This window comes from Homalodisca vitripennis, chromosome 7 (assembly GCF_021130785.1).
Source record: "Homalodisca vitripennis isolate AUS2020 chromosome 7, UT_GWSS_2.1, whole genome shotgun sequence".
In the NCBI taxonomy this organism is placed as follows: Eukaryota; Metazoa; Arthropoda; class Insecta; order Hemiptera; family Cicadellidae; genus Homalodisca; species Homalodisca vitripennis.
The window spans coordinates 21,681,796-21,706,602 of record NC_060213.1 but is presented as its reverse complement, the minus strand read 5'-3'; the positions used below and the strand labels follow the sequence as shown (position 1 = coordinate 21,706,602).

General features: G+C 34.3%; 2 protein-coding genes across 4 annotated transcripts in view; both read left to right on the top strand.

The window, feature by feature from the left end:
• Nucleotides 1–7,594, top strand: part of LOC124366998 — a 413,006-nt gene extending 405,412 nt beyond the window's left edge. For all 3 annotated transcript variants that reach the window (XM_046823655.1, XM_046823654.1, XM_046823656.1), the window contains exons 2-3: nt 748–882; nt 3,177–7,594. In XM_046823655.1, the coding sequence (XP_046679611.1) occupies nt 753–882; nt 3,177–3,682 (636 nt within the window). In that variant the 5' untranslated portion in view covers nt 748–752 and the 3' untranslated portion in view covers nt 3,683–7,594. The remainder of the gene's footprint in view (nt 1–747; nt 883–3,176) is intronic.
• Nucleotides 7,595–13,463: 5,869 nt separating this feature from the next.
• Nucleotides 13,464–24,807, top strand: LOC124366987 (fructose-1,6-bisphosphatase 1-like). Its single transcript, XM_046823633.1, has 7 exons — nt 13,464–13,720; nt 18,191–18,335; nt 19,243–19,349; nt 19,671–19,818; nt 20,864–21,004; nt 22,209–22,325; nt 24,495–24,807. Exons 1-7 carry the CDS (start codon nt 13,542–13,544, stop codon nt 24,681–24,683), a joined length of 1,026 nt encoding a protein of 341 aa, XP_046679589.1. The 5' UTR covers nt 13,464–13,541; the 3' UTR covers nt 24,684–24,807.

Below are 24,807 nucleotides of genomic sequence, written 5' to 3'. Positions count from 1 at the left end.
TGTATTTGATAACTTTCTTACCAAATTGAAAATCCATTTAACATATCGTGATTATACTATGCAAACATGTAATGCCTTATTATATATCAGTGATAATGGCATTATCTAACTGTTAAATACGGGAAATTAACATTTTTTTGCAGTATTTTTATGTTTTCTTTTTAATTTATATTTCGGCTAAAGATTTTAATCACACGATCTTCGTATATGAGTAATATATAATACAATAATTTATTTCAATCCATTTAACTCAACATGGAAAATAAGCTACAGAGATGTACTTTTTTATAAATGACCGTAAAATTACATTTTGTAATACGTAGTTAATTAATTCAAGACAGCTCTAACATTTCTTTCGAGCGTAACGGTTAAGTATTTTAACAACGCTGGACTCGCGTGGCTTGTGGTTACAGCGGGGAACAAGTTTGGCAACGTCGCTCAGTTCTCGTTGGCCGCTCCAAAGTCACGGGCAAAATAGGCTCCTCCCTCAACTGCACTCTCTTGTGGTTTTTCGTATAAGTATAGAATTTACAGCATTTCTAAACCAGGACGAGTCCTGTCAAATATTCCTCGATAGAGTAATACCCTTTACAGATTAAAAATATTTAAATTTTCAATCTGTCTATGTTTGTCTTACCGTTACATAAAACTGTGTGCTGATTTGATCTGACGTTTACAGTATTAATAGTACATTGTTAGTATTTTCCTGGCTAGTGGTAATGTAAGCAATCCGGCCTTGTGCTCCAGATAACATGACAGACGATGGGGAAGACTCGACCAGCCAGAGCTTGTCTCCAGACTCCATGGATGAAGAGAGACCACTGAAGAAAGCTCGTTACGTTTGGCAGATCAAGGGGCGTTACCGTTGGGGCCATTCCAGAGGTAATCTGCACACTCACAATCGATTATTGATTTAACATATATATTTAATTTATCACAGTATTGTTGCATAAAGCCTACTACACTGACTAAGAAAGCAGAACAGGATTTATAACATTTATGATCATATGTTACAAAAACTGAAGTATTATATTTCAGGACCAGGCATCTATTCCTTCAGGTGTTATAACCGAAGATGTGTGTTATCTTTTTATCATAGTTTCACAGCTGACAAATGAGGCATCTGCAGTGGTTTCATGTGATCATCACGGTTTAGTGCGGAGTGTAAGTATATGCGATGTAGCATTATCAGTTTGAAATACTTCCAGCGATATTTTATATTGCTACAAAGAGGAAATTGCATTCTTTATTTTGGTCTTCACAGAAAATGTTTTTCTTCTTATTCACCTGTTTATAGAAACCAAATAAATCAGCTGTGTTGCAACATCGCGTCAGCTCTGTTGTTTATTACAGACTGGTTTGCGTTTACATTGTGTTCAACGAGTTCTGATAAAACAATAATTATTTTGTAATAAGTGTCTAGTCAGTATCAAATGTATAGGTGATTAGTTTGGGTCTAAATAGTATTAAACTGTACAGTAAGTGCAAAATAGTGATACAAAAGTAATTTAGTGGGAGAGTGTTGTAGGCCTAGTTCTATCTGAGATAGTTGTTTTTGCATAATGTGAATAGTTCATGGAACCCGTACGCTGTTTCCTTTGAAAAATGCATTTTTGGAAGAATGACAAAGATGATAGAGACATCTCATTAGAAGTTTTTTGACATTTATAACAGTCTCAAGGCAGAGCGTCTTCCGTTACATTCTGTCAAACTTCTTGCACGTGTTCACTGCCCTTAAGATCTGTACTTGGACAGCGTAAAACACTATTGACCTACTTCCTCTCAACCTTCAGTCGTACTGTACCATTACTCAGTAAACGTTACGATCAGTGCTTCCTTATTCACGAACTGGCCCTATTTGACAGATCATTTGTGTGTCCAAACAAAACATTTTTGCAGTGATTGAATATTTTCAGAAGTAAAGTACATGTACTAATGTTGTTAACCTGTCCAGGACAGTACTCTGATCTGGACGTGTACAGACACTTGCTGGTCTTATAGATAAGTACCTACCTGTGTCTCTCTGCTGATGAATTGAACCAGAGAAACCTGTTCTCAACCTGCATCTGATTCAGCCATGGCTTGATGTCTGTAATGAAGACACAGTCCGTTAGCCTCTGCCCATAATTGCCGCCACTGTGGAAGGATGCAGTTCTGCTCTTCCTGGGCGATCGCACCCCTATCGCCCTCCGTTCTTCTGAGAAACATAGAGCACTGTTCTTAGCAATCACAAGCATTGTCTATTCAGGTATGGTGTGGTAGGTGGAACCCATCCTCAACTCTCCACAAGAGCAAGCTTCTTATGGTAGAGAGCTTACGCTACGGATTAAAAATAAAAGTACAGTTGAAGTTAATTGGAATTTTAGATAGCACTACCACTTCAGTTTAGAGCAACATCCCATGTTCTTCAATCAATCAGTATTATTTTATTAAGCATATACATTATATGTACATGAATGGTAGAATATATAGAAAGATTACCCACATACTAAATACTCAAAACCATACTATTTATCAGTATAATAATATTTTAATATTATTTTATCAAAACTGTACTTTTAGTAAGATATTCATTTAAAATTTTAGTAAATTAATATTTAAAAACAAATTTGTTTTTATTTTTATATGGCTAAAAGTACCATTGTTCAGCTCCAGAGTAGGTTGGTCTTTTGAAAATTATTGTTTATGATTGATCATTTGAAAATGCTGATACGTCTGGTATTATATTGATGATTTTTAAGTTTGTTCTGTGAACTGCTATAAAAGAAAATAAAAATATCCAGGCAAAGCGTAGCTAGATTTATGAAACAAGCAGTCTTAAGGTCTAAGTATCCAATCAGGCAACACTCTTGCTTATAACAGACAATTGGAGACGATATTCCGAAGATTGTGTGCCAGAATGGAGTGATACAGTGCCCCCACAATTGACCATTCATGTAGCAGGGCATGGTCCTTCTGACAATTTATTTTTTTTTATTTGGAGCGTACTACGATTGGAGTTTAAGAAAATAACTGTACTTTTTAAAGAACAATAAAATAAAATTTCCAATTATCAACTTTTTGGATTTTAAACGTCCTATTACAATAGGGCAGTATTCTGTCAGCAGCCTCGTTCATGCACAGTTAGTTAACATACGTTTGTTTCAATTTGTAACTAACAGAAGTTGATGTTGCAGGTCGCAGTTGCAGCCACTCCTCCCAGGCGACCCAGAGATCGTTGGTGGCCGCACCTGTTGCCGAGTGTCCTGTTGTGCGCTGGCAGACACGACAGATGGCTCGCGCATTCGTCGACAACACTATCAACCGTGTGTTGGAGGACATGGGCTTCACTCCACCACCCGAGAATGAGGACGAGCTCATCAGCTTCGACGTGTTCCCGACCCACAATCGAGAGGGAATCGAGAACCAAGCCGTGCTCATGGCGATACAAAGCCACGGGCTGCAGAAACCCTGCATCTGCTCCCACTCGTCAAGCCTTTCCCCTTCTTCCGTCTTGCCGAACGTTCCCTTCCACCATCGTCCCTCCACCCCCCTCTCCCCTGTCCCTTCTGACTTGGACTGTCCCTCCACCTCCGAACCGCAAGACAAGTACACAGGAGAAACTGACTTCCTCGCGCAAGCCGTGGCCGTGGCCATCCAGAAGAAAGGTCTCGGCTCCTTCTCGCCCACGGACAACGGCTAGTCGGCGATCCGCGCGGCACGAAAATGTTCCTATCTAACGTTGTTACAGTCACATATCGGACTCAATTGTTGTTGAAACAGTACGATTATTTTATGATATGTTGAATGTTCTCACGTATATTTGGGTGTTGTGTGCGATTGCTGTACGGCTTACCAGATGTAAGTGGTAATCGCTTCATGTCAGGTAGTCAATTAATGTTTCCAGAGCTGTGCATTTTTGTATTTTCGTTGTGTGTGTAGTGATTTTTTTACCGCAACTTGAATTTGCTCAAGGCTAGCCTTAAGCTTGAGTGAACAAATCGTTTATAAGATCCTTACCAACATTATTACGTTATTTTATTGCTGAATACTTATCAGATGAGAAACTGGATCAATTCAATTAAATAGCCTTTCCTGATCTGTTGAAACACTTTGGTTTTAACAAATTTTAATAAGTCAATATTCATTCAAGGCCACAATTAAAACAATTGGTATATAAAGTTGTTACACCATTTGTTACAAGTAGCACAAACATTCTAAAACCATGAGGAAATGTTATTGGATTTTTACCTTAACGCTAATATGCAAAAGATATGAAAACTGTTTTGTAAATTAAACCAGGAATATTCAAATGATTTATCTAAAACTCAGGTTATAATTTGTTTAATTTGGCTATTTTTCAATTAAGTAATTTGTTGTTGAATACATTGAAATATATGTGTTAAATAACATTATATTATTAAAGTAGTTACTGAATGAAACTATAGTTTGCATAAAATTTATATTTTAAATACTTTATTAATTCCGCTCGAAATGTTACTGAGATGAATTCAAGTGTCTATATATATTATAATGTTCTACTGACCAAGCACAAAAGGTGTGTTAATTTGTTTGGTTCCTTGCAGTGGCGTAGCTACCTTGGGTGGCACCCGGTGCGGAAGTTGGTGGTGTCACCCCATCAAAAGTAAAAAGTATTAAATTTTATATGATAAAGGTCATGGATGTAATATATTTTTTCTTTGTATTATCCATCACTATAGAATAATACATGTTTAACAATTCACGCCAACCAAAACACAACACACTTCATGAAACAAATGAGAAATCTTGCATCTGAAATGTCAAAGATCGCGAGTATGGGACGGAGAATCCCCCACGACAGCGTCAGGCTCTTTTGCGGGAATCCCCGAATGATACATAGAGCTGAGCTAGTGCTAGTGGAGGAATTCCCGAAAAAGAAATTTTTGTGCTAGCGATTTATATTTGTATGTTTGTAAATTTTTCTTAAAGTTGAGAGACCGGGCGGGTGTCACCCAAAAAAAGGCCCCCCCCTTTGCTACGCCACTGGTTCCTTGCAATTCACAAGTGTTAGAGCTAAGGCATGTCCAGAAATAAAGTGTACTCATTCATACCATACGTATTAAGGTATGTATTAAAATTTACAATTAAACAACAAACACAATTTGTTTAACGTAGTCGCCTTCATACTCAATGTATTTTGTAAGCCAAAGATTGAGTATTTTGATACCTTAAAAGAGTTTTCCATTCCCATTGCCTCTTTGGGTGATAATTTGACAGCACTCTGTGCCTCATTTACAATAAAAAGGCTTCTCACATCCATGAACATCCTCGGAAAGAAATGAAGAGATGAAGGTCTGAGGGCACCAGGTCTGGCAGTTGATAAAATCCCAACCGAATTAATTCAATAATCGCTTTGTGAGTTCTTAAAAAACTCCTTTTGCTTGAATCAATCTGTATAATACTTTTTTAGAGTTCGATAACACTGTACATTATCTCTGGCCAAAAATGCAATAAGATGATTCACTACTGTCTAAATCGGCAGAGGCCATAATGTTTTGTGTAAAAACAATGATTTAAATTAATTTTCCTGATTTTGATAATTTATGTCATCATTTCATTGATTGATTTCTCATTTTGGGGTTTAGTGAGCCACCCATGTGTCAAGGTGATGTGTCAAGCAATTGTTCATTTTCTAAGTACTGTATTTTATAAATTCCTGTAAAGATGCAATTGTATGAATTTTATGGTCTGTGAGTGATTGTGTTAACCATGTAGTACTAATTTTTTTTAACTAAACATTTCTATAATGATTTCATACAAAATAGATTTTTTGAACCATTGTGTGTCCTTGCTCAATGTCAATCGATGGTCGTTACAATTATTTCTTTGATCTTTTTCACCAACGTCAATTTTTATTGAGTGACACCCATTTCTTCTTTAGCTTGAATGATACTTTTGCATATCACATTACCACTGTGTACATGAGTAAGATTCATCTCACCATCCCTATGAACTTATTTAATTTTGTTTAAATCTGGAAGGGTCTGTTTCTCTGTTGCTAGAAGAAACTCCTCAGAACGGAAATGGTCATTTAAATCCAACTGAATACAGTTTTTAACTGATTAAAATGAACAATTATACCTTACTTTGCCAACACTTAGTCTTTAATTTTAGTGCTGCCAACTTTAAAATAAAAATATCTGGACATGACTTCAGACAACTGTAATCATTATCAACAAATTAAATATTAATTTTTTAATCAGCTGTTCATTTCAGGAAGTAAACAAAACACTAAATGAGTTCTTGTTAGAGTTAAACTTATTCCATTTATTTGTTTAATATGATAAATAGTGTACACCATGCTAAGAAACTATGGTTTCTGTGTCTGCATGACCCAAAGAACTGGGCTTCTCGCAGGAATTATGTGTACATGGGAAGGTAAGTAACTGGACTAATGGAAATGACTATTTATCCCTAGAACTGGCAATGTTTATCTGACACATACGTGTTTTGACAGTTCATATAGTACATAAATCAACAGTATATACCATTTCAAACAGAAAGAATTGCTTATTTCAATTATGAAATTTGGTTTGCTGTTTTGGCAACAGTGGTGTCATAAAACTTGCCAGAAAGATTGTCTTCATTTAGCCATTTTGAAAATTAGTGATGTACCATGAGTATGGTTATGGATGTTGTTTTATAGCTTAGTTTTAGGCTAAACTGTGCTACATTTTGAAAATATTTAGTGTAAAAATGATAAGTTTTGTTAATTTTTGAAAATTATCGTACATATAACATTATATATTTTCTGAAACTAGATAAAATGAAGAATATATTGGTTACTCATATTCTAGTATTCATAGTATTATCACACTTTTCCAGGGGCAGTCCCACCACTTTTAATAAAACAAAATTTTAGTGTAATTATTGTTTTAGATGGTTTATGCATAATGTTGTTATACCATAATTATCTCTACATTTTCTTGAAAAGAATTATGTAGTAAACATATAGATTTATAGTAAAAATGTAGTTGTTACTAAATGTTGAAAATATGGGTACAAAACACTCAAAAATGGTCGCCATCTGAGGTAAAATTGACTGCCAGTTTGAGGGTTAAGCCAGCATTTTTCAACCACTGAGTCTATTTCATTAACCATTGAAATTAAATAATGAAATGCTTCAGTAACATCACAAAGATGAAAGTTACTCTGAATGTTCTCTGTACATCGACGTGCAGTGACGGGAATACACAGGTGCTATTACTGAGGATTTGTCCAGTGAAACAAGTCTAGTCAAACTGTGGAAATTACTTAGTGACTTTTAACCGATTTAGAGAATCTTAACTTCAGTTCTGTAGCGTGACGTTTAGTGGTTTTGTTATAAAAGATCGGACCACATCCAGTATTCAGTTTTGTATGTTAGAGTCCAGCGGCAACACGTGTTGACAAGTCCTGTATTTAGTGATTAAGGAGACACTAGTATTTGCTAAGTTACAATGAGTGTATTATTACATGTAAACTACATTATATTTCAATTATTGTATTAGTCATTGTTATTTACCAGTCTTTGTAATATAACAATTAATGTATTCGCACATGTAAGAAAATATTAATGACTTTTTCTATAAAACAGGTTTTTTATTATCCAGACCCAACTTCCCTCAGTGTAGCTGTGTGTTATTGGTGCAGTATTCAGTGTTTTTGTTATACACTTAAAGTGATTTAAATGTACATTTCAGGAGTTGAATTTTACATGGTAGTGAAGGTCCAGTTACTGAAACACAATAACAATCATCTGTTATAAACCCAGTGGTTCACAAGAACCAACCAGGAAGGACAAAGTAGTCCTTTGAGAGTATTATGATGAAGCATCGTCCTAACGAAAACTATTTGATAAGTTTATTGTGTCAACTATTACAGGCATAATTGAAAATCTTAAGCTACTCATAATAAAATTAATTCATTACATTGATTAATGATTCATATTAGTGAATATTGAATGTCCAAGTGATTGTACTAAGCCTGTAATTGTACAGCAGGAGTGTGAAGCAGCAGAGTACTGACAACTCTGCAAACTCCACAGTAGTAATTGTTTATTTATTTATAGCTATACATAATGTAATACATTACACGAGAATATAATAAGGTTAAACATTATAGTAGGAAGGGTTGATTCAATTTGAATGATGAATTTAGCTCTAGTTCACCTTCATTTTAGTGCAGTGTGATATCTGACGCTGTCTCAGAGTGGACTCCTGCAATCTGGAGTCATGTTCGTCTGAAGAGATCCAAAGAAAGTCTGCAACGAAGAAGATCAAAACAAACATTTGCTGTACATCGTTCTGACACAGAGACACCTAATTTTTTTTATTTTTTTTATTTTATTTATTATAAGCTTCACATAGGTTTTAATAATTTTCAGCATTGCTAAAGATAAACATATGAATTGTCAATGTTAAAAATAAACTAAACTAATAAACTAACCTAAACTAATCAAGAAACAGTTACATATATGCAAAGTTTAATAAACTTGGTCAAAAAATTCAATAATAGGGACTAGTAAACAACTTTTATTCATTTAAGTATTCATTAACTGAATAGTATGCCCGGTTAATGAGGTAGCATTTTAGGGAGGTTTAAAATGCGTTTTATGGAATTCTCCTTCTTTAGATTTGGAGGTAATATTATTATATATTTTAAGAGCTGAATAATAAGGACCCTGCTCGAATAGTTTTAATCTGTGTATGGGGTATTGTAAGGGTTGATTTTCTGATGTTATGATGGTGTAATAGTTGATTTTTTTGAAAAGAGTTGTTATTAGTTTTAAATAGTAATAGGATTTCTAGAATATATAGAGATGGTAAAGTGAGAATGTTTATGGTTTTTAAAAAGTGGTTTGCAGGATTGTCTCTTTTTAAGTTTGAACATGATTCTAATGATATATTTCTGAGTTTTGAAAAATTTGTTTTGATAACACAGAATTTCCCCAAAATACCACCCCATACCTCAGATGCGAGTAAACATAACCATAGTAAACTGCTTTCACAGTATCTAAACTAGCCACATGAGAGATAGTTCTCAATGCGAAACAGGCTGAATGTAACTTCTTTTCTATAAAGACTGTATGTTCTTTCCAGGATTATTGAATTATCCACAACTAAACCCAGAAATTTACATGACGATGTTACTTTAATATTAGTTAGGTTAAAGTTAGTATACGTGCTTGCCGATTGATGTGTTGAGAATATTAATAATTGGCTTTTTATTTTCATTGAGCAGTAGCCCATTTGCTGAGAACCACTGTCCTGCTTCGTCAGTTGCTTTGATTAATTTTATTCTCTAAATCATCAAGAGATTTTGTTTTTATAGTAAGAGTGGTGTCGTCAGCAAACAGAACTACAGATGAAGTAGTTAGGTTTATGTGGGAAATCGTTCACGTAAATGAGAAATAGTAATGGACCCAGCACCGAGCCCTGGGGAACGCCACCACGATCATTGAGTTGCCAGTGGGAAAGAAAACTTGGTAGAAGAGCTATTTTTAATTGTAACCTTTTGTTTCCTATTTAGTAAATATGAAGATAATAAGCTGTGAACTGAGGCCTCTTAAGCCATAAAATTCTAATTTCTTTAACAATATACTGTGTTCAACACAGTCAAAAGCCTTTGAAAGGTCGCAGAAAAGAGATGCAGTTATGATGTTTTTTGTCAATTGAATATAAAATTGTGTCAATTAGTTTCAAAAACTGCTGAGGGCTGTTGATGAGTTAGGTTTAAAGCCAAATTGATTTTTACACAAAATGTTATATTAATTTAGTAAAATGTTTAAGAAATTCTGACTGCGATTACTTTTTTCGAAAATTTTGGAAATCACTGGAAGAAGGGCTATAGGACGGTAGTTTGACATGTCAGTTTTGTCATTCTTCTTATGAATAGGTTTAATTAGTGAGTATTTTTAGTTTTTCAGGAAAAATACCATTTGAAAAACAATTATTAATGAAAAGAGCTAATGGCTTTGATATAATTGAGGCTGATACTTTTAATATGTGAGTTGGAACTTCATCCCATCCACATGATTTGGAAATTTTTTAAATTTTTAATGATGTGAAACACTTCTTCAGCGTTAGTGGGGTACAAAAACAAAGTTGGATAAATTTTGTTATCTTTGTTCAGAAAATTAATCGATAATTTTTTCGTTTGGTATTATTAATTTACTTACGTTAATAAAAAAGTCATTAAATAAAGTGGCTATTTGGAAATTATTGACTATGGGAGATTTATTAACTAAATTATTTCAAGGTCCTCATCCGCTTTAATAGTGGAAGTGGCAGTCTCATTGTCAGGAGCACTATGATGTTTCTTACATATAACACAGCTATGGCGGGAAGGGTTGGTTCAATTTTAATGTTGAATTTAGCTCTAGTTCACCTTCCTCTTAGTACAGTGTCCTGACATCTGACACTGTCTCAGACTGGACTCCTGCAATCTGGAGTCATGTTCGTCTGAAGAGATCCAAAGAAAGTCTGCAACGAAGAAGATCAAAACAAACATTTGCTGTACATCGTTCTGACACCGAGACACCTATAAATAGTGGAAGTTGGCAGTCTCACTGTCAGGAGCACTATGATGTTTCTTACATATAACACAGCTATGGCGGGAAGGGTTGGTTCAATTTTAATGTTGAATTTAGCTCTAGTTTCACCTTCCTCTTAGTACAGTGTCTGACATCTGACACTGTCTCAGACTGGACTCCTGCAATCTGGAGTCATGTTCGTCTGAAGAGATCCAAAGAAAGTCTGCAACGAAGAAGATCAAAACAAACATTTGCTGTACATCGTTCTGACACAGAGACACCTATAAATAGTGGAAGTGGCAGTCTCATTGTCAGGTGCACTATGATGTTTCTTACATATAACACAGCTATGGCAGGAAGGGTTGGTTCAATTTTAATGTCGAGTTTAGTTTCAGTTCACCATCCTTTTATTCACCTTATTTTCACCAGAAGTTGCAATAAATTCGTCAAATAAAAAAGGTATGAAAATAATATAGTATTATCTTGGGTTTTTCATATAAAAAAAGTTAACCATTTTGTCGGTTAGGGTTCTCAGGCTTTCACGTATTGAGTCAGGAGGCAATGGGAGGGGAAGGAATGAATTTGGGAGAAAGAGGGTCTGCCTGAATCACAGGCAGCCTTAGATAGAAACTTAACCCGTCCAAGACGTTATTTCGGTGTCCTCCCTCCACCTTTCCCTTCCATTTTACCAATTTTCCATTATAGTTTGTAATTTGCATCTTACTATATGTTTAGTGCTTTTGCAATAAATATCTTTCCAGTAACGACCCTACTGCCAAAGCTCCTAACAAGTACAAGTATATTGTAAGTGGCGGGGGAGTTAGTATAGTTGCAGTGGGGTATTCAGCATTTAACTTTAGGAGGGCCAAACATACCAACTCATATTTCAAAGAGAGTAGGTAGATTGACATTGACTTTTGTAAATATATGTATTACAGACACAGAATGTAGGGAAAATGAAGACCAAGATAATTAGAATCAGTAAAATAATTTAATTACTTAGAAACTTGTAACTACTGAAACAAACCACCCTCTTTATATATACCTTATTATATATACATAATTAATGAAGTTGGTGAAGCTATGTCCTTCTATATTGTAGCCTTTAGTAGTGGACAGTGTGAACTAACAAACATACTTAGGTACTCTAATCTTATGTAACTGACAGCCATATTTGTGGATACTTCCTATCAGGTGCTCTGTAATAAGACCCTTAAGCTTAACACATGCAATTATCAACCACTAAGGAAATGAAATGTTAATTTACTGGTATGTCTAATTTTGTTTCTACAGGTTACTATATTTGCAAACATGTAAAATTTGAGATTTTTAATTTTTAAACTTTTTGGGTTTACAACAGGATAAGTATTATAAAAAAAACACTCACTTTAACATTTTTAATGTTACAATTTTTGGTATATTTATACAGGAATTGTTATAATTATGTACTAAAATTATTCTATTTACAAAATATGAATATATAATAAAATATTGTCATTAATAATCTTAAAAACAACTAAGTTCAACCAGTTACGTAACATTGAGGTTACAATATATATTTATGATAGAACGACAAAACTGTGTACAAACAGAAATAGAATCAGCTGATTACTTGGAGCAACTGACTGAATACAGTTTTATGGTGGTAAATAGTATTGAACTGAAAAACTAAAGAAAAGAGTAACTGCGATCTAGTGGGAATGACGGAAACTATTTGTAAGTGTTTCCTACCAATTCCGCTAGATCGCATACGTATTCAGTAGAGAGATTAAACATCACATAATCGAGAAAACTATTTAGCGTCATAGCACTATTCCCAAACATTATGACTTGGTTGCATGGCTATCGGGGTTACTGCAGCTGGCGCGTAGTGCGCTTCCGAATTTGAAATGAAATGAAAAATATCTTTTTTAGTGGCGAATTTAGGACTATAAAGTCCGCTCTACCACTTAACCTCATAACAAGTTTAACGTATTTATTTTCATTTGTAACTAAACATAAATCCATTTATTTAATTTAAAATTAGATATAAAATGAACCTTCGCTAAAAAAACAAGCATAAATAATTATTGTAACTTTTTACATATTTACACTAATTACAAGACACATTCACATTCATTCAACATGCATTCCATTTCTCCAAGTAGCCTACTATACCCTAACCCGCCAACCGCTATACCGCTATACCCCCTGAGCCCCCCGCATCAAGGCTCTGACCTCCGTCTCAAATCGAGCGCGCTTATCGATGGCTCTGATATTTACAGGTAAAGCATTCCACAGCTGACAGGTTTTAGTGACTTACTGTAATGGACTTACTTACAGTGTAATTGTTCGAATTTTCAGCGGGATAACTAGTCAAAGGGTTAATAAATGTTCTACAAAAAACTATTGTCAATTCTTGCAAAATTAGTTGTACTTTTGAAGATATTCGAGTTTCAATATTTTGAATAACCACTATTTTGAAATTGATTAGGCAAATGTGACCTGACGTTTTTATTGGCAGGTCCCATCAACATAAGAATTTTTGGTGACGTTGGTTGATTAGGTTTTAAAATACGTTTTTACATAAAGAACACAGACAGTCATACATACTAAAATTAAAGAGAATAGCGATATACCAGTGGTCGCATTAAATATTTGTGCTCCATTTTACCCAAAGAACAATAATTGCTCTAAAAGTTACAAAATATTACAAACAGGCCCCCACAAATAAAGTCAATTAAAAATTACAAACAGATATTTGTGAAAAATTAGTACCAACTATTTTTACGTTAAATTATGATTTCCAAAACTAAATTCACTTTTGTTACTTGAAAACTATTGTTGAAAGCTTGTAAACTATTTCATCAGTCAAGGACGTGCACTGCTCTATCGCCAGCAGCTACGCGCATGCGCCTGAGGCATGAATGTGTAGAGCAAACAAGCTGAGCGGTAACTGTCACTCTCCGTGGAGAGGTTATCTCTTCACAGTGCTCACTGTTCAGTCAGCTGTGCACGACCAGTCACTATGGCAGCGAGCAACTCCACCGGCTTTGACTCCAACTGCATGACGCTGACGAGGTTTGTGCTGGCGGAACAGCAGAAGTACCCTGAAGCCTGTGGTGACTTGACTCAACTTCTGGTCAGCATCCAAACAGCTGTTAAAGCCGTCAGTTCCGCTGTCAGGAGGGCTGGTATCGCTAAGCTGTGAGTAGCAATTTTGTAGTCTGCACTTTTGGTTTACGCAATTGTTCATATTTTTATAGTCGTAAATTGAGATCTATAAATTTGCTTTTCCTACAGTACAGTGCATTGATCAGATGGGACTTGATTTTATTTGACCTCATAAATATAATAATTAAAACCAAAGTGACAAATCTGATATCTTTTTATTAGTTTACAGCCATTTCTTTACACATAGTAACCTCGAACTTGACAGAGATACTCTCAGCTGTTTGTCGTATTGATTTACCTCCACTCCTCACAACCACCTCCTCTACCTACCCCACTCTTGGAGTTATTGGACAAGTGGACATGTGGGTTTATAACGGGATTATAGGTCTTACAAAATACCAGCTTTTGTTTCAACAGTGAATATGACCACGTTTGCACAGCAAGGTAAAAATACTGTACAACACATTTATTGTCAACAAACGGAGGAATTTTAATAAAATATGAATTAATTATATTGAATCCATGTAAGTTACATGCAACATATACACATTTAAATTAAATTGTATCTTCTTGAACAATGATGTGTTAATACGAGTATACAGTATTTTAAAACCATTATTTATGAATTAATATTTGTAAAAAATATGTGTGTGTGTGTGTGTGTGTGTATATATATTTCCTTTCTCAAATGTATGTAATATTCCCTCAACCACCAATTTAAAGCCTATGTGTTTAAGAGCTGGTATTGGATTTTACAACTAGACGAATAAAATTAAATTAGGGCCAAAAACCACCATTTTAGTTGATGATAAAAATACGTATCTTTTATCTAATGTGTAATTATTTTCTTTAAAAAGTTATTTAATCTTTCGTTAAGATGCTATATAATCCTCATATTTATTTCGCTAATCTGTTTAATTTTACGGTATAATGATTGGTTTTAATATGTTATGACAGTTTTGGGAGAGAATTAATTTACATTTGTTTAAGTGTAAAAATAATTAGATAAATCATGTTGATTAAAGAGAATTTCCCACCTTTTACTTCATCCCTCAGGGGTTACTCACCATAGAAAAAATTACCATTAGTTGTTGTTCTTTTTTTATCGGCCGCTGAACATAAAGTGTTATGGAAACGTAACAAAACAAGGTCAAGGTATGTTAATGTTCACACGGAAAATCACTAAATCACACAAGTATTGGGGTTTTAAATATTACAGTGCATAGATGTTCAAAATTACATTTCTATTAATCTTTTTCAAATGGTGAGTATAATTTAAAATGTTGCACTCGGTATGTTGGCTGAACACAGTTACATATTGTAATACCAATAAAAAAAAAAACTATAACATATACACTACAACTGTTATAGAAACAAATACGTTAAAAAAACACGAAACCTTATTCTGGAAAGCATTGTAATGGCTGTTGTGCAATTATTATAATGTTAATGGATTCAGCTTATGTCACGGACTATTACATACAATATACTTTTTATTAACATTATCAAATAACTTATATATTTATTAAAAATCAGGAATACTTATAATTGAATAGAAAATTCCTGAAACCAATTTTGAGGAAGTTAACAAATAACTCCAGAACATACTTTTAGAATATCTACATCATAACTGTTTGCATTTTTAACTTGTTTTAAGTGATTTGATAAAAACTGCTCGTCGGATGAAGTAGGTAGATTTTAATACAGCTGAAACATTGATAATTAATTGATTTCTAAGTTTATAAACAAACAGAATAATGATGTTTTAAGTTTTAACGGCCGCCGATTTTAGTTGAATAAGCGCACCTGTCCAATGAACGTGGACGAGATATTTATAAAATTACTTTTTGTACCTAGTTTAAACTTGTTTCAGATGTTCTTTGGGCAGGTCTTAATGACTGAAAAATTCTTATGGTATTTAAAAATTTCCATAAGTGCTACGAGAGTAATATAATAGGCCTGTACAAAAGCTACCTAAAGAAACGTTTTTATAATTTTGAAGCCTACATTCAAGCAAGTTTAAATTAAACAACGAAGCTCTTTCTGCTGACCTAACAATTGACATATTACTTAATCTTATCGATAACAAATTAATCTCTATGACTAAGATTAATATTACACGTATCAAAACAAACTTTAGCTATAAGCAAAGTTGTGTTTTGAAACTTGCTGAGAAGGAGAATAAGCAACCCTGGCCCGAGAAGTGATGAGAACTATCTTATGCTGTTTATTTAAACAATTAAATTTCTCAGATATTTCATTTGACATATTATATAAGGTACAAAATGTTATGCATGTTTTGTGGTATTATGCAAGTACATTTTTTGTGTGTAATTTTACAAAATAAAGTACACATTCTTACAAAATTACATTGCTGCGACTTATGAGGATTTCAAAATAAAATAATAGGAAAGGCCAAAAGTAAAAAGAAACAAAACATTTTAAAGCGGAAGATGTTAATGCAGTTTTTTTTAGAAATTAGGAGTAGAGGTGTAGAATGCAAACATAACTAACCACCCTGGCTTGTATATATAATTTAGGGTAAGTACAACTGATAAAAGTTTTCAGTGAAGAAGTTTCCTTCTTATCAGTTCGAAAGAAAAACTGAGGAAGTCGTCAAGTTATAACCTCGGCTTATAATCTGTCATGCTCCTGCCATCTCTCCTGCGTCATCTGTTAACAATGTATCAGTGACTAAATAACCGCATAGATAATACTCATATTCGTCTTGTGTGTTACACGTGATATCGTACTGATTAACTAACGTGATGAAGAGATCTATTAACTATATTAATCTGTTAACAATGTATCAGTGACTAAATAACCGCATAGATAATACTCATATTCGTCTTGTGTGTTACACGTGATATCGTACTGATTAACTAACGTTGAAGAGATCTATTAACTATATTAATCTGTTAACAATGTATCAGTGACTAAATAACCGCATAGATAATACTCATATTCGTCTTGTGTGTTACACGTGATATCGTACTGATTAACTAATGATGAAGAGATCTATTAACTATATTAATCTATTAAATCCATTGAGAGATGGATGACTAATTGATGAACGATAAGGGTCACATTCACTGAACCCTTTATATCCAGAAGGTTATGATGCAATGCATCTCTCCTGCGTCATCTGTTAACAATGTATCAGTGACTAAATAACCGCATAGATAATACTCATATTCGTCTTGTGTGTTACACGTGATATCGTACTGATTAACTAACGTTGAAGAGATCTATTAACTATATTAATCTGTTAACAATGTATCAGTGACTAAATAACCGCATAGATAATACTCATATTCGTCTTGTGTGTTACACGTGATATCGTACTGATTAACTAACGTTGAAGAGATCTATTAACTATATTAATCTGTTAACAATGTATCAGTGACTAAATAACCCCATAGATAATACTCATATTCGTCTTGTGTGTTACACGTGATATCGTACTGATTAACTAACGTTGAAGAGATCTATTAACTATATTAATCTGTTAACAATGTATCAGTGACTAAATAACCGCATAGATAATACTCATATTCGTCTTGTGTGTTACACGTGATATCGTACTGATTAACTAACGTTGAAGAGATCTATTAACTATATTAATCTGTTAACAATGTATCAGTGACTAAATAACCGCATAGATAATAGGCTACTCATATTCGTCTTGTGTGTTACACGTGATATCGTACTGATTAACTAATGATGAAGAGATCTATTAACTATATTAATCTATTAAATCCATTGAGAGATGGATGACTAATTGATGAACGATAAGGGTCACATTCACTGAACCCTTTATATCCAGAAGGTTATGATGCAATGCATCTCTCCTGCGTCATCTGTTAACAATGTATCAGTGACTAAACAACCGCATAGATAATAGGCTACTCATATTCGTCTTGTGTGTTACACGTGATATCGTACTGATTAACTAATGATGAAGAGATCTATTAACTATATTAATCTATTAAATCCATTGAGAGATGGATGACTAATTGATGAACGATAAGGGTCACATTCACTGAACCCTTTATATCCAGAAGGTTATGATGCAATGCCTGACAAACTGAATATTGCCCTCTTAGAGGAGACAGCTTAGTGAGCTAAGTATCACATAACACAGTTCAATAGAGTCAAAAGAGTTGTGGTACAATGATTATCTAACTAAACCGAGGTCATATTTATAATATATGTTTGGAAATTGGTTTAGAAGTTAAAAATGCTTATAAACTAATATTATTAGCTAGTATACTTGATCAGCCATGGGTTTTGAAATGTCCTGATGTAATACTTACTTCACTCACGATTGACAAATTATTGTTTTACTAGATAATAAACGGTGGATTTATAGTTCGTTGTATGGAAAATGTACTCTGTTCAATGTACGTGATCCCTATTAGGATAGATCATTAAAACAATCTTTGTTCTTTAGTACATTTTAATAATTTTTAACGCTTTTCTAAAATTTAATTATGATTTCAGATATGGTATCGCAGGTTCCACTAATGTCCAGGGTGAGGAGGTTAAAAAGCTCGATGTTTTGGCTAATGAATTGTTCATCAACATGTTGTCAGCTTCATTCACCACCTGTCTGCTTGTCAGCGAGGAAAATGATACTGCAATAATTGTAAGTGTTAATATTAATATCGAGAAAGAGTTAAATTGTATTTATAGCAGCCTCAATCCCAGCCTCAAACTATCCTCAAAATGCAATCTCTATTGTTTTTTGTTCCTTTATGACAAGAATCTGAGAAATTTCACTTATTCCTAGAAAGGCCTTTTCGCTGGTTCCAGAGTGGTTCTGAATGGGTAAGGTGGAAATAGAGGCCGCCTTCTGTCAAGATCCATGAAGAAAGGTTTTGGGCTTAATGGGAGTCATGTCTCTTCAACAGAAGGGAGAGCCAGCTCTGGCCCAGCCTCTGTAGTCAAAGCTGGCAGGAGGTGGCACGCCCTCATGTATAGGCTAGCAACACCCATTGACACTTAGGGAGCCCCAACGACTCCAACAGTCATCTCCTTAGACTAAACTTATCGTCCACCCTTGCATCCCAATATCTTGGTATTTTGCAGTTAGTCACTGGCTCCTCCTGGACATCCATAAAGTTGCCTTATTTAAGTGACACACCGGTTTTTGCTGTACCCTGTGTATGTTGAACTGGTAGGTATGAACCAGCCAGATGAACCTTCTTGGAGAAAGTTTATATCTTATTGCACAATTCCAAAATCACATCACCAATTGCAGTAAGTCATGCGTAATACATTAATCGTATATTTATGAAATGAGTATAGCTTAATATAGGCTAGTTCAAGGCAAAACATTACAAACTTTACTAAAGTGTTTAAAGTATGTAAAACAGAGTTTATAGTTTTAATTGAAATTATAAGAAACTTACAATGTACATATCTTCCAATATATGTCCAATGTCGTTTTGCGGTGCTTTCCAAATGTCTATATACAGTATATATAAAATTAATTTTCTCTCCAAGCCAATATATTACATGAAATTAATTTCAACACTGTTTCGTCTGCACAGGTGGACTCAGAAAAACAAGGCAAGTACATTGTCTGTTTTGACCCTCTAGATGGCTCCTCAAACATCGAATGTTTGGTCTCAATTGGATCAATCTTCAGCATTTACAGGTGATTTTTGGTTTTTACATGTTTTGTTGATAGTCAATGTATAGTGGTAAATATTTATTTATTATTAATTTTCGGTTAATTCTATTACATTTTCATTGCTTATTAGATGTCGTGTGAATCTTTATAGATTTAACTTGGTATTTCTTTTTTTATTATTGTAGTAAGAGAGAATTGTAAGAGAGATTTTTAAGCTGGATAGTCTTACAATCAGTTGTTCCCTCAATCCCTTGCTGTATTGTCAACAAACTGCAATAGAAAATCACTATCGGAAATTTCTAATTAATCATTTCTTTGTAAGTAATTTCTGGTCTTTCTTTAAAGGAGACCAGCTGGGTCCAGTCCAGTATCGGAGAAGGATGCTCTACAGCCGGGTAACCAGTTGGTGGCGGCCGGCTACGCTCTGTATGGCAGTGCCACCATGATGGTGTTGTCTATCGGGAAAGGAGTTAATGGCTTCATTCTAGACCCGGTGAGTTATACGGGCTACTGAAATGAACATAATCTCTGTTTGTTTACATGTACAATGAATGGCATAAACCGGTAGGATTACTATTTTATTACAAGATTGTAATCCTTATCGTAAAAGTAAAAACGTATGGTAGATCACACACTATGTTCCAATACATATCCAATTTCGTTTAGTGGATGCTGTACAAATGGATAAACACAAAATTAGTTTCATATCCAAAACATATATGAGATTAAGTGATTCCTTTAATTAATACATTAAAGTAAGATAAACTAGCCAAACGTAATCTAACCTAACGTAAACTAACCTACCTAACCTAACCTGACCTTACCATAACCTTACCTTACGTAACCTAACCAACCCTAACCAACCTAATCTAAAATAAACTGATCTAAAATAATGTAACTTAACCTAACCTAACCTATTGTAGCCAACCAAAACCTAACATAACGTAGCATAGCCTGGCCTTACCTAACCTAACGTAGCCTATCCTATCCTAAAGTATCTACGAGTATCCTAACCTAGCCCAACATATCCTACCGTAGCCTAGTGTTACATAACCTAACCTGTCCTATTTATGGCAATTGATTATAGTCATTGATTTATGTATAAGTGAATAGCTGATAAATCAAGTACAGGAATTAAACAACAAACAGCTCTGATCCAATATTGAAGAAAAATAATGAAACTCAATTGTATTAATTTCAAACCTTGTGGTACACCTGATTTATCACACAAGGGATTTGTAAATACTCTCAGGATACATCTAGTTACAACAGATAGTTATTTAACAGTCCTAGGGTTAGTACTCAAACTTTCTGCAGTTTTCTAAACTGGCATATTTGTTTTAGTTCTTGTAGAATAATTAATCAACATAAGAGATCTAGGCATTTTGCACTTTACGAGTCTCAGTTGAAAATGTAATAAGTCAACATATAAATAATTCTGGTTAATATCAGTGCCTGTAATCAAGATATGATTGTTGAGATAGTTCAAGACTTTGAAGTAATAGTTGTTAACTATTCCATGTATGTTGACTCTATAGGCGATTGGAGAGTTTGTCTTGACAGACCCCAACATCAGAGTACCAGCTCGGGGTAAGATCTACAGCATCAATGAGGGATACACGAACCTGTGGGGGCAGCCTGCCCTGAAGGAGTATGTAGACAGGAAGAAGGACCCCAAGGTTTGTCACAAGAATAGTTTGTAAGCCTGTACTGATATCACAATGCATCAGATCTACAATGGACAGTGACATAAAAAAACCTTTTAACCCTGGAACTGGTATGTGGTGCAGTAATTTAATTCAGTTTTCAAGGCAATGTCTTGTAGTAAGAGACTGAACACAAGTTTCAGTAGTGTATAAAACATTTAAGGGAGGGGTCTGACACAGGGTGGTCTAGGAAGTATAAAATTCCCTCCAAAACAGGAGCTTTGGAATCTTCCAACAGGACATTTTTCAGCCTTAAAACCTCATAAATGTGTTATAGCGTAAAATATACTAGCGGTTATACTTTTACTGTTTGTCTTTCAAACTTTTAGGGGGAGGGGCTTAAGCTCCCTGAGCCTCCCCCCCCTTATATACGCCCATGACAAATTTGTAGTTTGTATCAAAGGAATTGTGTGTTACTGATTTTTGTATCAATGAAAGATGGCAGCACGTTCCTTAACTTATTGCATGAGCACTGCTGTGAAAAGTGACTAAATTGAAAAGAAAATGTGAGAGTATAATGTGACAAAATATCTTAGAACATATTTAGAATGAAGACTTAAAATGTTGCATGATTCTTAATTTCTACATAGAAAAGAATGATTTCAATCGTGGTGCATGTCCAGCCATGGAATTTAGCTGAGTGTCATTGAAGCCTATCATTCAGTGGGTTGCACAATTTCTCTTTTGTCCTCCGGAAAGGGTAACAATTTCTTTTCTGTATGCTTTTCTGTCTGTATAACTGTCTTCGAGGACATCTGGAGGATAAAATGAGCTGTAGATTTTAAATTTTGCATGTAAAGTCTATTATGTGATATGAGATGTGGTGTACTCTTACTTTTTAGATAATGGGTGGTAATTTCAATGTTTGGAACACATGATTAGTGTTCCAAGCAAGGTATATTGAAAACAAGGCGGAGTTGACAAGAGTAAAAGTTTACATTTACTTAAAGCCTTTGGTAATAATTTCCTCATACTTGAGGGGATAGGAAAAACTTGATGAATGGGTTATTATACAAGTATATTTTTCCAATACTCAAAAACCAACCAGTTTTGTTCTGGGTAAGGTCAGACGTCAATAAACAATTAGTTAAGAAAATGTAAATTTAAGCCGTTCAATAAGTAATTTTTTTACTGATATGTTTCTGTAAAATTAAAAATGAAATGTTGAACTTTTCAGGTTGGAAAACCGTACGCGTGCCGTTTTGTAGGATCCATGGTTGCTGATATCCACAGAACACTCAAGTACGGAGGAATCTTCATGTACCCTTCCTACTCAGACTATCCTACAGGACGGGTAATAAACCACAATATACATATATGATCAGTCCTTTGAGTGGCGAAAGGTAAAAGTGTATTCTATTTTCTTCGTCGAGTTACAAGTATTTTGTTTTCTTGTCAGTTGTACTAAAAAGGTTACTCTAAAAAAGGTTTTGTAACAATAAGTAGTATTTTGTAAGGTAACAAAATAATTTTAAACCACACTCATCAATAATGTAGCTAGGAAAAAATGGGGTGGGGTTCAGACAATTGATATTTTCCCACAGTGGACGGAGAGTAAGACCCCATTTGGTTCCTTAAAAAGTTCTTGACCCGTTTCTTTGTTGAGAACGATCTTCCAGCAGTAGGCTTACATGTCAGTAATACTAAATTATCTAAGTAATAATAATCGTTTACTAAAAAGGTAATTGATAAAATTCAAAATTTGGTGGAAGGGTCCGGGTCCCTTTGACCCCCTCGCTGACTACGTTCTTGCCCCTCATCTGAACAGAGGATGCCAAAATAAGAAAAAATGAATGATCTTTTTTGATTAAGCGGTTCCAAAAAGGATATTTTCACTTAAAACAGATCTTTAATTTTCTGTAACAAGTTATAGGTAGTAACTAGTAAGTCTTGAACCCAATCACTGTTAGCTAAAGAATAATATCTAAACTAGTTTATTGGTTTTGAAAATTAGCACCCTTCCATATGTTGCTGACAGTGTATAAACATTTCAGTTTTGTTCAACCTTGATTAAATATAGAAGATATTTAAACGTTTACTCAACATGCAGTCAGTAGCCTAGTAGCAATAAACTTCAGGAAGTCTCCTAGTTATCACCGGATTAGACATTGGGATTAGATACTGTATCACACTAGATGTTTTTGCTATTACCGCACTTCTGAAAAATATAGGACTTTATTTGGGTCCTAATGGGTCCAATTGCATATTAAATTAATTCAAAATCGTGTGTATAAAAATAGGAATATGTTTTTCATGCCATCATTAACCATCCAGTAGTCTATAGCCTACATAACGATATTAAAAATCTATAGAAAATTGAAAAAATTAAATTAAAAATATGGTTTTTGGTAAAAATATCTATAAATAAGTCGGTTCAATTACATTTATTTCAATTTGAATTACATTTTACTCAAAATGAGCAACTTTTAAAACTTGTGTATCAAGATGGAATTCGATTCATCGTGATAAACTTCTATTTGGTTGTAAATAATTAAGATTTAATAAAAATTATTAATTTTTTTTGTAGAAAAATATTGTGTGCGTTTTGTTTATGACATAGATTTTTCTGTAGAAAAATTATTACGTAGCAAGTTTTAATAAGTGGAAAAAAATATGTTCACCAGATTTACCTGAGTGTCATGGTCTTAATCAGTATGTTTGTTTGGTATAGTTAGTGCTTATATCATCATTGACACAAGCCAGTGGTGTAACTAGGGCTTTGTTTGGGGGGGGGGGGAGAGGGATGAATTTGATTGAAGACCACACCACACTGGATGTATGGAATAAATCTGAATTTAAATAAAATGTATAGGTCTAATTGAAATTAAAACTTTTAACTCCTGTTTTCAAATAAGTTGAAATGCTATTATACTATTTTTTTAATGTTTTAGAGCTTTTGGAAGGGTTTATATTCCCCTCATTCTCCCTCTTAGTTACGTCACTGAGATACACAGTCTATGGGTGGACATTTCATAGGGACGTTATTTTATTTGGTTGTTTAAAAAGTGGACATTTCCAACAAAAACATATATTCAAATTTTTATATCATCGTGGTATTTTCTTCTATACTATGCTGTATGGGGAGAGAAAGTAAATTGGAACAAGAATAATCAGTGTTTCTAAACCATTGAATAAATTTATACTACATTATTAGATAAGTAGGCTACTGTTAAAAGTCCTAATAATTATACTATTTTGGTTTTGTTTGTTTCGTTATCTAAAGATGACTCTCCACAGCTAGGTGGAAGTACGAGTAGATACTTGATCTTGAGATCAAGATTGTATTTGTGTTAGCAACTTTTCAACACGATTAGAACTGGAAAACTGACATTAAAAAATAAATAATACTCGTTATTAAATCTAGAAAGCAATTCTCTTCACACCCAGAAAAGTGCGCAGGAGTATTATTGTGCATCAACAATATCTGAAGAGACAGTTAAACGTTTGACCATGTGGTTCACAGTTGCGGTTGATGTACGAAGTGATACCGATGTCGTACCTGATGGAGCAGGCAGGGGGGCTGGCGTCCAACGGGACCAAGAGGATCCTGGACGTCGTTCCTTCGAGTATCCATCAACGCTGTCCCATCTTCATCGGCTCCAGGGAGGATGTCAGTGAAGTCTTGGAACTGATCGAGAAACACTCCAAGTGATCGTGTCTTTCCATCATTCCTCCTCTACAAGACTGAGATACTGCATCTTGAGTTGTGATTCAAACAAGTGTTTTGTTGTGTAAAATAGTATGTTTGTACTGTTAAATATAAAAGTTAAAGACTC

What these genes read in the sequence shown, in the direction of transcription:
- LOC124366987 (XM_046823633.1), top strand. Translation starts at nt 13,542, where the DNA reads ATGGCAGCGAGCAACTCCACCGGCTTTGACTCCAACTGCATGACGCTG. An exon ending in AAAATGATACTGCAATAATT is followed by an intron (nt 18,336 to 19,242) that starts GTAAGTGTTAAT and finishes TCGTCTGCACAG; the next exon opens with GTGGACTCAGAAAAACAAGG. An exon ending in ATGGCTTCATTCTAGACCCG is followed by an intron (nt 19,819 to 20,863) that starts GTGAGTTATACG and finishes TTGACTCTATAG; the next exon opens with GCGATTGGAGAGTTTGTCTT.